At 45.8% G+C, this 13619-nt stretch overlaps 1 protein-coding gene across 1 annotated transcript; it reads left to right on the top strand.

Annotated features, from left to right (window-relative positions):
• Positions 1–5163: 5163 nt before the first annotated feature.
• Positions 5164–13417, top strand: LOC125522350 (polyadenylation and cleavage factor homolog 4-like). The gene is made up of 7 exons (XM_048687413.1): positions 5164–5584; positions 6572–6937; positions 7107–7220; positions 9370–9987; positions 10968–11906; positions 12015–12546; positions 13126–13417. The coding sequence occupies exons 1-6, from the start codon at positions 5339–5341 to the stop codon at positions 12531–12533; spliced, it is 2802 nt and encodes a 933-aa protein (XP_048543370.1). The 5' UTR covers positions 5164–5338; the 3' UTR covers positions 12534–12546; positions 13126–13417.
• The last annotated feature ends 202 nt before the right edge of the window (positions 13418–13619 follow it).

The raw sequence follows: 13619 nt of genomic DNA, 5'->3' as shown, positions 1-13619 counted from the left end.
AATTTCGGGGACTTAGTGAAAATATAGACCTCCAGATCTAGGGTTCATCCGGCACGCGAACCGAGGCATGGACGGAGACACTGTAGCCGGCCGGATCTTCGCCGGAGTTTAGCCGAAGACGAAGAAGGAGGAGGGCGTGGAGAAAGCCGGCGAACCCGAGCCGGCGGCGGGCTCTCGCGGGGAGGAACAGTGGCGCATGGCCGCGGCGGTGGAGCGCGACGTGCAGGGCGGCAAGAGCGGGCGGCTCACCGGCGGGAGAAGCAGCCGCCGGTGGGGAAAGGCGGAGACGGCGGCCGGCGATGAAGACATGCGGCGGCGGGGCGAGGACGGCGGCGGCTGCCTCGCGCAGATGGCGCGGCCTCGTCGGACGGAGGCGCGGGCGATTCGGGCCCCGCGGGCCGGATCTGGGCCGCGCGGGCCCGCGACGGCGGAGGAGAGAGGAGGGCGCGGCGCTGACAGGTGGCGCGCGCGGAGTGGCGGGAGCGGCAGCGGGGCGACGTGGCAGCTCCGGATTGGTCCGGGTGAGGTGGCGGCGGCGGCGGACATTGTCCGGCGCGGTGGAGAAGTGTCCGGCGGCGCGGTGGAGAAGAGGCTAGGGTTTCGTCCGCGAAAATGAACGGGGTGCACATATTTATAGGTAGAGGGAGCTAGGAGAGTCCAAATGAGGTGCGATTTTCGGCCACGCGATCATGATCGAACGACTGAGATGATGGAAGGGGTTTAGGTGGGTTTTGGGCCAAAATGGAGGGGTGTTGGGCTGCAACACACACGAGGCCTTCTCGGTCCCTCGGTTAACCGTTGGAGCATCAAACGAAGTCCAAATGGTACGAAACTTGACAGGCGGTCTACCGGTAGTAAACCAAGGCCGCTTGGCAAGTCTTGGTCCAATCCGGAAATGTTTAATCCACACACATGAGAAGAAGGTAGAAAAGACCATCGGAGGAGAACGGAGCACCGGAATGCAAAACGGACAACGGGGAAAATGCTCGGATGCATAAGACGAACACGTATGCAAAAGAAATGCACATGATGACATGATATGCAATGCATGACACGCAAGCAATGACAAGGCAACAACAACGAATCACTGGAGGACACCTGGCACATCGATCTCGGGGCGTTACAGGTTCTTTGTGGCGGAGCGACAGGGCAGGTTGAGACCACCTAGGAGAGTGGTGGGCCTGGCCCTGGTCGGCGTCCACGGTTACATCAATTACATGCTTAACGAGATCTTGGTATTTGATCTGAGTCTGGCCACTGGCCTATACGCACTAACCAACTACACGGGAACAGTTATTGGCACTCGACATCGTGGTATCAGCCAAAGCCTTCTTGACGTCAGCGACTGAGCGGTGCGCGCCGGGTTGGACTGGAACGTCTGCTCTTGTATAAGGGAGGCCAGGTCTGCTCACCGGCCGCGTACGCAATGTGTAGGTGTGTAACAGGCGATGGGCCCAGACCCCTGCACGCATAGGATCTAGACCGGCTTGTTGACCTCTCCGTTGTGCCTAGGTAGGGCTGCGATGTGTTGATCTTCCGAGGCCGGGCATGACCCAGGAAAGTGTGTCCGGTCAGAGAGATCGAGCCTGTTGGGTAATGTGGTGCACCCCTGCAGGGAAGTTTATCTATTCGAATAACCGTGTCCCTCGGTAAAAAGACGACCCCGAGTTGTACTTTGACCTTATGATAGTTAGAACCAGATACTTAATAAAACACACTCTTTCAAGTGCCAGATATAACTCGGTGAGCGCTCTCTCACAGGGCAAAGAGGAGAGGATCGCCGAATAGGATTATGCTATACGATGATACTTGGTGAACTTACCAGCTACTCTCTTCTATATGCTTCAAGATGGAGGCCGCTAGAAGCTTAGTTTTCGATAGGACTAGCTATCCCCCTCTTATTCTGGCATTCTGCAGTTCAGTCCACAAATACTACCCATTTCATTGATACCATTGCATATGTAGTGTAGATTCTTGCTTGCGAGTACTTTGGATGAGTACTCACGGTTGCTTTGCTCCATTTTTTCCCTCTTTTTTTCTCGGTTGTCGCAACCAGATGCTGGAGCCCATGAGCCAGGCGCTACCTTCGACGACTCCTACTACACTGCGGGTGCCTACTACTACGTGCAGGTCGCCAATGATGACCAGGAGTAGTTTAGGAGGATCCCAGGCAGGAGGCCTGCGCCTCTTTCGATCTGTATCCGAGTTTGTGCTAGCCATCTTATGGCAACTTGTTTAACTTATGTCTGTACTCAGATATTGTTGTTTCCGCTGACTCCTCTATGATCGAGCACTTGTATTCGAGCCTTCGAGGCCCCCGACTTGTATTATGATGCTTGTATGACTTATTTATTTTTTAGAGTTATCTTGTGATATATTCCCATGAGTCCCTGATCTTGATCGTACACACTTGTGTAGGATCTAGAAGTAGATGTGTCTAGAGGGGGGGTGATTAGACACTTAGTGCTAAAGTTGCAATTTTTAAGCTTTTTAGGTTTAAGTGGAGTTTTAGGCACAATTTCAACATACACAATACATATCAAGTAAGCATGCAAAGAGTATATGAGCAGCGGAATGTAAAGCATGCAACTTGCAAGAATGTAAGGGGAAGGGTTTGGAGAATTCAAACGCAATTGGAGACATGGATGTTTTTCCCGTGGTTCGGATAGGTGGTGCTATCCTACATCCACGTTGATGGAGACTTCAACCCACGAAGGGTAACAGTTGCGCGAGTCCACGGAGGGCTCCACCCACAAAGGGTAACGGTTGCGCGAGTCCACGAAGGGCTCCACCCACGAAGGGTCCACGAAGAAGCAACCACCCACAAAGGGTCCACGAAGAAGCAACCTTGTCTATCCCACCATGGCCATCGCCCACGAAGGACTTGCCTCACTAGCGGTAGATCTTCACGAAGTGGGCGATCTCCTTGCCCTTACAAACTCCTTGGTTCAACTCCACAATCTTGTCGGAGGCTCCCAAGTGACACCTAGCCAATCTAGGAGGCACCACTCTCCAAGAAGTAACAAATGGTGTGTAGGTAATGAACTCCTTGCTCTTGTGCTTCAAATGATAGTCTCTCCAACACTCAACTCTCTCTCATAGGATTTGGATTTGGTGGAAAAAATATTTGAGTGGAAAGCAACTTGGGAAGGCTAGAGATCAAGATTCATATGGTAGGAATGGAATGTCTTGATCTCAACACATGAGTAGGTGGTTCTCTCTCAGAACATATGAGTTGGAATTGTGTATGTGTTCTGATGGCTCTCTCCACGAATGAAGAGGAGGTGGAGGGGTATATATAGCCTCCACACAAAATCCAACCGTTACACACAGTTTTCCAATCTCGGTGGGACCGAATCAACAAACTCGGTCGGACCGAAAAGGTAAACCTAGTGACCATTAGAGATTTCGGTGGGACCGACTGGATCAACTCGGTGGGACCGATGTGCTAGGGTTAGGGTAAATCCAAAACTCGGTTTGACCGATTACTCAAACTCGGTGGGACCGATTTGGGTAATAAGTGAAACTGAGATTTGGTCAAGCAAACTCAGTGGGACCGATTGCATATCTCGGTGGGACCGAGAATATTGCAATGGGTAACAGAGAGTTTGCAAGCCCAGCTCGGTGAGACCGAGATCCCATCGGTGAGACCGAACTGATTAGGGTTTGACAGTGGCTTATGACAAGTGAAACTCGGTGGCGCCGGATAGGAAGAATCGGTAAGACCGAGTTTGGCTTAGGGTTTAGGTCATATGTGGAAGTGGGAAAGTAGTTGAGGATTTTGGAGCATATCATTAAGCACATGAAGCAAGAGGCTCATTAAGCAACACCTCATCCCTCCTTGATAGTATTGGCTTTTCATATGGACTCAATGTGATCTTGGATCACTAAAATGTAAAATGAGGAGTCTTGAGCTTTAAGCTTTAGCCAATCCTTTGTCCTTAGCATCTTGAAGAAGTTCCCACAACCTTTAGTCCATGCCACTCCATTGTTGAACTTATCTGAAACATGCTAGATAGAAATGTTAGTCCAACAGGAGATATGTTGTCATCAATTATCAAAACCACCTAGGGAGCACTTGTGCTTTCAACTTGCGTGTATGATTAGTGTACGATCGAATCGGGGGGCGTCATAGTGGGCCCATGGGAACACGCTTGTTATTGGGCCGAGAACCCACTTGAGTGTACGCGCTAGGCCAGTGCGCCGGCGAAATTTACTTTTACGGGTGAAACCAAAAGTCAAACGACGAACGGACAAACGAAATTTACGGAGGAAGAAGCAATCCGTGGTTGATCAACGTAAATTCACAGGAAAAAACATATTGTGACGGTGAACCCACGGAGTCAATCCATACTTTATTATTAGGGATAGATTAGTACCACCTCGCGTATATGTTTTAATTCAAACCAAAAACGCAAATTCGCAGAAAAAAGGGGTATTGTGACTATGAACACACGGAGTCAACCTGTGCTTTATTATTAGGGAGGGATGCAAATACAATGCGCATGATGCCATGATGAAATGCAACAAGCAAGCAATTAACACGGCTAACCCAAAAACATGAAAGGCATCCAGAGCGTCGGTCTCGGATCGTTACAAAGGTTGTGGACAGGTTCCCCTACAATTAGGCGACGACGCTGGTGGATTATGACTATTTCTCCGCCGCTATGGTCTTCATGGCTGCCATGGACGATGATGTATGTAGGACGCGAGTGGAGTCGGCTGGAAGCACAATGACATCAATAAATTTTGAAATGGAGATGAGATCGGGTGGGAGCACATTGGCGACAATAAATTTTAGATGAGAGATGGGATCGAGGCCGAGGGGTTGGGGCAAGATTCAGAAGTGTGTGCATGGGTTGCTGAAGTTTCTTTTTTTCCGGGTTGTGCCCTTGTGCATATGTGAATTATTTTCGCGTGGGGATGGAGGGGTGGGGAGGGAGGAGGATCGATCGGTTGAGCCATCATGATAAGTGGGAAGAATAGTAGGTTGAGCCATTATGACGTTTGATTATTTTTTAGGGAGACTTTTGATATTTTTAATACTGAAATGAAAATAGAGATCGTCAATTCGCCAAAAAAATGATCATGCGCTTATTTCCAAACTTTTGGTGGGGCTAGCTTGGGAGCAAACATTGCTCTTACTCGGGATTAAATTACGGCAGGTCGAAGACGATCGGGAAAAGGATCAGACGATCGTCCCGTGTTACAAATCCCAAATCAATCCAACTCCTTCCCGGCTTGGCTTGGCTTTGCTTCGCTTCCGCATGCCTCCTCGTCGCCATCTTCCCAAACCCTAGCCCACGCCGCCCTTTCCCCCGAAACCCTAGATCTCCCTATGGCCTCCGCCGCTGCGGCGGCCCCAGTCGTGGGCCAGGTCGTGGAGCGGTTCCGCGCGCGGCTGCGGGAGGAGGCGGGAGAGGAGCCGGGGGCGGCCGCGGTGGTGGGCGTCTACAAGGAGGCCCTCGCCGAGCTCACCTTCAACTGCAAGCCCATCATCACCGAGCTTACCATCATCGCGGGCCAGCACGCCGCGCTCGCCGCCAGGGGCATCGCCGACGTCATCTGCGCCCGCATCCTTGAGGTGGTTGCTCTCCCTTCCATGCTTTTCCCGAGGGCGGTCATGTTGTATTTTGAGAAAGAAAGGCTTGGGATTTGAGGGCTAGGTCTGCATGAGGAGCTGCTTGCTGTGCTTATTCGGCCGATGCTTACTTGTAGATTTCCGCTGGTGCTAGGGTTTGCTCAAAGTTGAGAAGTTTCGTGAAACTACTGTTAAAGTTTGGGCTTGATGTCCTTTACACACCCTTTGTCCCTAGAATAGTGTGTTCACTGCATTTTCATGCGAAACATTTAGATGCGTTGGTGCTCATGTAGTGTGCAATCTCAGAGTTACTGTTTGTAGATACGTTGCTGGTTACAAATTCGACAGCTAGAATTTAGTAATCACAGTGACTTGGATTTAGGAGTTTTGAAGCAAATAAATGCAATTTGAGTTGTATACACTGTGATCTAATTTGCTCTGTCTATTCTTAATACTGTATTATTTTTCTGATATAGGGTGCATAGTTGGTAATGTGGTTGAAACCCACCTTGTGCATAGGCATTGCGGTTGCATAATTTGGTTGCCAGATACGGCAACTGCTATTTTGGCTAGGAACTTTTGATAGGGTGAAACTGAATAAAATTAGCAGTGGAGACAGTTAGTTATGATGAAAGCTGGTTTTCTGGGGTACTATATTCTGTTCAGATGTCCTGTTGTCGTCAACTTGTAAAATAGGATTGCAGCCTGAAGTGGAAGTGTTAGGGAATAGTATTTTAAAACTATGGGGATTACTGGATTGGATGTGAACTAATTAGATGTTACTTGGCAGATATGATTTTGTCTATTTATGTTTGGTGATAGAACAATGTTTCCTTTTTCTTTTCTGAAGAGGGCATTATGCAGTTATAGATGGAAAAATATGAGAGTTAATCCTGGTAGAATTTTTATTTCACATGCTTGCTTCTATCAATTATCTCTACACCTAAGGTTTGTTTGCATGATAGGCATCATTCTGCAATGTTCTTGCAGGTGCCAGTCGAGCAGAAATTGCCATCTTTGTATCTGCTAGATAGTATCGTGAAGAACATAGGAAGAGAATATGTAGAGGACTTTGCCACTCGATTGCAGAAGGTATTTTGTTTTGCATACAGGGAAGTTCATCCCAAACAGCATCCTGCAATGCGACACCTCTTCCGTACCTGGTCGCAAGTGTTCCCTTCTTCTGTCCTTCAAGGGATCGAGGATGAGCTTCAGTTTTCTCCTTCAGAGAATAAGCGTCCTGCCACAACGACTATTCCGCGACAGCCAGAGTCGTTATCTCCTAGGCCATCTCATGGCATCCATGTAAATCCAAAGTATCTAGAAGCGCAACACCAACTCAAGAATGGTACCAAGGTAAGAATATTGTTATATCCGTTAAATGGGACAGTTCAATAATGGCCAATAGTTGGGTGTAATTTTTGGAATTCAAGTATGTTCTTGTTATCCTCTGTGGCTGGCAACCTTTGAGGCTTGTTGCAGATCAAAATTAAAATTGTTGAAGTCAGTAATTTTTAATAATCAGGTGGATCAGCTAGCAACTCGAGGCAGGCAAATGCTTGACGTGGCGGAGGATCATATTAATGGGTTAACAACAAATAGTTTGCGGGGATTTCCTTCCACTTCTTCAAAGCTCCAGGTATTCAGTATTCCATCTGCCCTTTTGCTCCTTTTGTCATATCTTTTCCTTTGTGTTCTACTCCTAGCCTGGCTTCCAAACCTAGGAGCCGTTCTCTGTGTATGAACTAGAGAAGTTGTACTCTTCTCATTTTGAGTAGTTGGTAGTGCTTCCATGCTTTCATCCATAACTAAATTGCACAAATTAAATCGTATTGTCAGTAGCGGAGTACTTGGTGGTAGCAACTTGCAAGTCAGACCTTTTGCATTTTTCACCCTTCTTAGGTATGCAACATATCACCTGCCTTGTCTTGGAAATCCACATAACCGAGTATGTTGGGGCTTCCAACTTACATTATTATAAATTTTGGTAGCATAACAGTGTAAACCGAGCCATCAAGGTCATAAGCAAAGCATTACAAGCAGTCAAGCACCCCACATACAGTCTCATCATTCCAAGTTCTTGTGTAGGAGAGCATATGATGTGGGGCAAAGCCTTATTTGATGCTCAATCTTCACAGCAAGGGGAGAAAACAGAAATAGCTCAAGAAACACAAGAGGATAAACTAGATTGAACAAGTTTCATCACACATGTACTTTACAAACACCCAAACAGTTGGTGAATCCTTCTCCCTTAGGATCCACAAGCAACAAGTAGGAAGTAAAAGCTCTTCCAAAACATCTAAGAGAGGTGGGGCCTTGAGAGACGTTCTTCTCCAAATCCTAGTGGGAAAGGAGGCCTTGGTGCTCCAATTGGTGAATCCTTCTCCCTTAGGATACCTTGGGAGGCTAGGAGGAGATATGATGACCAAAGCTCTCTCAAGGTCTAGTTATATGCTTTGCTAACCCTAATGGGAGTCCAGGGTACAGTATATAGTGTAGGGGCAAAGGAGGGTGGTAGGAGAGGGGTACATGACCTCTTGGCCTGAGTTGCACGCAGGCAGGGGTCGGACGTCTGGGTTGGATGGCGGATAGTCTGTCCGCTGATGCAGGCGTTGCTCCAGCTGGTGTGGTCGGGCATGGAGCGATCTCTAGGAGCCGGACGTGCGGGCTGGAAGCTGGATTGTCCTGGGTCAGGTCGGACGTCCGCGTTGGAGGCCGCAGTCGTCCGGACGTTTGGCCGCTATAGTTTCGGCTGCATTTCTTCCTTGTCTCCTCGCTTCTCCTCCACTATGACTTGGCCTTCTCCCCTCGCTTCTTCATGGTCAATTCCTTGGTACCTGAGTATGCATAGAGTCCCGGTTGTAGGTAGTAGCCATGTCTCATGGGAAGGCATAGGAAGTTCGAAGAGGAGTGAATTCACCTCGGATTCCATGGGCCGGGCCCGTGCTCTAGTCATTGGTCCAATTGGCATTTCGGGTGTTGGCGTAGGATCCATGGTGATGTCGATGGGCTAAAGGTATGATGTTACTTTCCTGATACCACTGGAAGTATTTGAGTTGGTGACGATTGCGGTGGGTGCTACATTTGCTCTCTCACCTCCTAGTTCAATCTCCCTTGGTGATCTCTACGCAATAATGAGAAGTACAAAAAACCTCCTAACAAACATGCACCAGAACTCAAATCATGATTTGGGTCACAACAAATATTGACGAGGGCCATTGCTGGCAGCTGGGAGGAGCTTGTCTGAGCGCAGTTGTGGCTCCAACTCCCAAGGGCTAGGAGCAGGCTAACCCTGATGACAGCATCTTGGTGTGCTGGTATATATATTTTTTTCATTTTTAGTAGTCTAGCAGAATACCTGCTTTAGGCTAGTTACGTACATACTGCTTACTGACCCGGCAGTAGTCTGATTGTGCTCCTTCATTGGTAGACACAAGGAGACTGTTTCTTTTATAGATTTTCCTAGGGGCTAATACATTTATTTGAGATGACAATCATGTGCTATTTCTATTTGTAAACTCTTCCTCTGTTCTAGGTCATCTGAAGTTCTGATAGCTCCTAGCCTATTACCATTTCTTGTTGCTGGGTTGATACAGCTCATTTTCAGTATTAGCTAGATGTCTTCCATCAAGAGAATGCAAGGTCCTTCAGATTTATTTAGATGAAATGGTATCCATATATTTCAGAATGCATTTGACCCTTTCAGTTTTATAACTTACAATGTAGCATGTCATTTCTACTTATAACGCAAGTGTTGCTTATAATCTTTCCTGGAATCATATGGACAGAGATCTATGATACTGTATACTGAAAATCCTGATCAACAAGAAACATTTCAATCACGTATTGGATTGATAAGAAGAGATATGTCCAGATCACCACCTCCTGATGTGCTCCCTAGGAATGCATCCCCAAAAAGACCACTAGAGATGCCGCAGCTGTCTCATTCTGTATTGGGGCATGATCCTAGAAGATTGCCTGATAGAAATGGTTGGTTTGAATGGCAACATGCTTTTGAGGATAGTGCACAACGGCCTTCGATGAGCACGCTTGATGAAGAATATAGGAAACAAAGTGCAAGAGAACTTATTGATGCCTACGGAAATTCTCAAGGCAATGATGCTGATGATAGGCTTCCCAAGATGCAACGGCTAGAATCAAATGGCATGGCAAGTAGATCCAGTGCACAAAAATGGCTCACTTCAGAGGAAGAGGAGTATACTTGGGAGGATATGCGTCCAACTTTGTCCCGAAATAGAAACAACATTCTGTCTTTACCTTCCTCTGAAACTTTGAGAGCTGGATTTCCTGGGCCAAACACTGGGCAGCTGGATTCTGATATTGGGATGCGCAGCTGGCGAAGCCAGGCTCCTCGACCAGCACTAAATCTCGAAGACAGGACTGGTGTACGCTTGTCTGACCTTTTTTTTATTACAATGAATAGTAACATCGACACAACACTTCTCATACCTTCTATCACTTCTCCTTTTTCGATGATTTTTCTTCTATTGATCTTTTAACCCCTGCTTTGAGATATAATTTGTTTTTCACTTTATCATGATGACAGTTTTATACAACCTAGATCAGCAATTTTTATTTGTGTGTTTGTAAATTTGATTAATTATACAGTTATGTTTTGTGGAAGTATTCTTTGCAACAAATCATAGATTTCTGGCAGCTAATCTAATTATGTACGAAGATATTGTTGTTACATTTTATGACTGAAAAGGGTATCTGTCTCGTATGGCTTATATGTTTTCTTTCATGGTGATTCTTTTCCTTTTGATGGGCTACATATTTGTCCATATGCATCTTCACTACCTGCATACAATGTTAGGGATCACTTGAACAAAACAGACTTTCCACTTCAGCACTTCTTCATTTGGGTTTTGGAACTTGAATGCTATGGAAATGCATATATTCTGTCTGCAAACAAGTTTTTTAACACTCAGGAGTGCATACACCATGCGTAGTAGATTCCAAAGTAGCCTTCTGAAGTTTGAATTCTGAATAGTGCACTTTTTTTTGAGGGAATGCCTTGTGGCTATCTTTATTGCTTCTCAAAATGGAGTTATGTCGTTTATCATCATGGGCATAGTGCAACCAGTAGGGTCTTCATCCCAAACACTAGTTTCAAGAGAAAGGAAACAACTTTTAGCAGTGTCATGGGCTACCTCATTTGATTCTCTTGGACAGTGTTCAGTTTTGACTTCAGAGAAACCAGTAGCAAGGATGGTGCAGTCCTGGAATATATTACTCCATTGCCATAATGTTTAAATGCAACTTATCAATATTTAATCCTTTATCAGTTCAACTTATAAGCTAATGTTGTATTGAGGTGGACCCGCTTTACTACCTGTTGACTTAGCGTTGGTCTTTTTTGCAGCATGTTGACATAGCCACTAGTAGGAGATATCCAGGCAATTTTGGTCTGCAAAATGGAGCTATTTCAGAGTACCATAGTTCTGAGAATACCCTTGATCCTGGAAGAATTCTTGCTATGTCAGCTCCACCGTGGCAGCAGACTAATGGCCTGCCTTTGCGAATACAAGCACCTCAACCTTCATCAACACTGAATAGGTTGGCACTGCCCACTGATGTTGAAATGCCTGTCAAGATGTTGGCCACTGGTGGTCCATATGATGCTATGCATGTAGACTTACCCTTGACTAATAGGTCCTCGCCTGCTCCTGCTCCCATAGAATGGCCTCTTCATCATCATAGTCAACCACCACATAATACAAAAGATATTAGAGGTGCAACAGATAGTCTTGAAGTTAGGCCATTTATCAGGCATGGAGTCAATTCATCTGTATTTGTTCCTCGGCATCTATATGATGCATTGGATCGGAAAACTGTAAGTACCGGTAACTTAGCTCAACCACCATACCAGCACCCAGATTTGTTGTCATCGAGTCAACAAAATCAAGGTACAAATTTTGGAAATCAATCTCAGCCTCATGATGTGCCACAGTTTCATCCTCATTCCCATTCCCATCCTCCGGAGGCATTTAGAAGCTTTGCCCCCAGCATGCCTATAGCTCCCCCCCAAAATCCATTCCAAGGACAAGGAGGTAGTGCAGCAGTACCACCAGTTACACCTCTACCAAACACCTTTTCTGTAACACCTACTGTGCAACCCTATGGTGTGTCGTCAGTGTCTAGTTTTGCTCTGCCTCCATTACATCGTGGCCTACCTCCTGCTTCGTTGCAGATGGGTCCATCTTCATCACAAGTTGGTGGGCCTACAACATATTTCTCTGGAATTTTAAGTAACCTTATGAATCATGGTGTAATTACACTGGAGCCTTCTAGTCAACCTCAGGTACTTCTCATGCATGTGTGCATCTTATTACGTTACAGCTATCTAATATTATTTTGTTATGCAGTTAATACAATGATTTTTATTGTATATGTATACATGTTCATTTAGGACTCTGTTGGAGTTGACTTCAATGTAGACCTCAAGGTGCGGAACGAGTCTGTCATTAATGCTCTGTATCAGGATCTCCACAGGCAATGCAAAACGTGTGGCCTTCGTTTTAAATGCCAGGAAGAGCACCGTGCTCATATGGATTGGCATGTTACGAAAAACAGAAATTCCAAAAATCGCAAGCAATCTTCACGTAAATATTTTGTCACTGTGGGGGAATGGTTAAGAGCAGCAGAAACGGTAGGAAATGATGGTGTTCCTTCTTTCGAGCTCACGGAACCAATCCCTGACAGAAATAAAGAGAAAGAAATGGCTGTTCCTGCCGATGAAAACCAAACAACATGTGCTTTATGTCAAGAGCCATTTGAGGATTTCTACAGCGATGAAACTGAAGAGTGGATGTACAAAGGTGCAGTTTACATGAATGCACCTGATGGTAATATTGTTGGTCTCCAGAGGTCGCATTTGGGGCCTATTGTCCATTCCAAATGTCGATCTGGCCCCAGTAATATTTCTTAGGTGGGCCTAGCTGGTGAGTATCTGTGCAATTTCATGCTGCGACCAAAAATGCAAAAAATGATTTGGAGAACATACCATACAACCCTGACCTTGCAACTTGACTATACTATATTCGAGACCATATTTTTTGCCTTCTATACAAGGAACTGAGAGCGTAATTTGTCCTGTATTCTAATACACATTCAGCTGTGGTTATATTTTTATTATACGTGACCTAGAGGAGCTAGACAATAACGCTGAATGTGATACTCCTTTGTTATCTCACTCTTAGTTGATAGTTGATTTACATGCAATATACATGCTCTGTAGCAATATTAGTTGATCAAATACTGCTTCTGTGCATATACATGCTTTGTAGCAATATTAGTTCATCAAATACTGCTTCCTTTTGGTTGGGGACATTCTTTCTGTTGTGTTTGAAGGGTTGTGATTCTTAATATCTTTGAGTGTTTCTGTCACTTCCATGGTACTATTCATTGTTAGCCTGCTTCATAACCTAGATCTTAGGACGTTCTCATATAACTCATGGCATGATAAGATTCCATAGAAGACGTCGTTCAAAGAGGTAACTATGTTGATTTGTTGATTGCAGGAACCCTTGTCCCATTATTTCAGTTTCTTTGGTTGCGGCTAGACAAGACATGTAAAATTACTGGAGAAATCAGATTTTGGTATGCTTAGTTTCCCCCCTTTCCTGGCAACAGTTTGAATAGATGTTAATGTGACAATAGTAGTGTAAAATTGTAAAATACTTGTGTTTTAGTGATGGAGCATGAGTAACTTGCTCTGCAGTCGCCACAGTTGTCGCCTGCGCTGCTTTTACATTAATATATGGAACCCTCTTAATCTAGGCGAAACAAACATGCTCCTGCCCTTTTCTTGTCCCCTTCCTCTCTGCAATCTCATATGCAGGACAATGTCAGCCCACGAGTGCTGGTAACTTCCGAGAAAACCCAGGACGAATGAATCAAGGCATCCGTCAACAGCTCTCCTATACTAATAGATGAGCAAGATGTTGCTGTTGTTTTCTTTGGTTTGTCTTTCTTTGCACGTCTCTGCATTGTAACAGTGTGTGACAATAAATTC

This window comes from Triticum urartu, chromosome 7 (assembly GCF_003073215.2).
Source record: "Triticum urartu cultivar G1812 chromosome 7, Tu2.1, whole genome shotgun sequence".
In the NCBI taxonomy this organism is placed as follows: domain Eukaryota; kingdom Viridiplantae; phylum Streptophyta; class Magnoliopsida; order Poales; family Poaceae; genus Triticum; species Triticum urartu.
Note: the sequence above shows the minus strand (reverse complement) of the source record. Positions and strands in the feature narration are given on the sequence as shown.

Coding starts and splice junctions, on each gene's coding strand:
- LOC125522350 (XM_048687413.1), top strand. CDS start 5,339: ATGGCCTCCGCCGCTGCGGCGGCCCCAGTCGTGGGCCAGGTCGTGGAG. Junction 6,938..7,106: donor AACTCAAGAATGGTACCAAG/GTAAGAATATTG, acceptor TTTAATAATCAG/GTGGATCAGCTAGCAACTCG. Junction 11,907..12,014: donor AGCCTTCTAGTCAACCTCAG/GTACTTCTCATG, acceptor ATGTTCATTTAG/GACTCTGTTGGAGTTGACTT.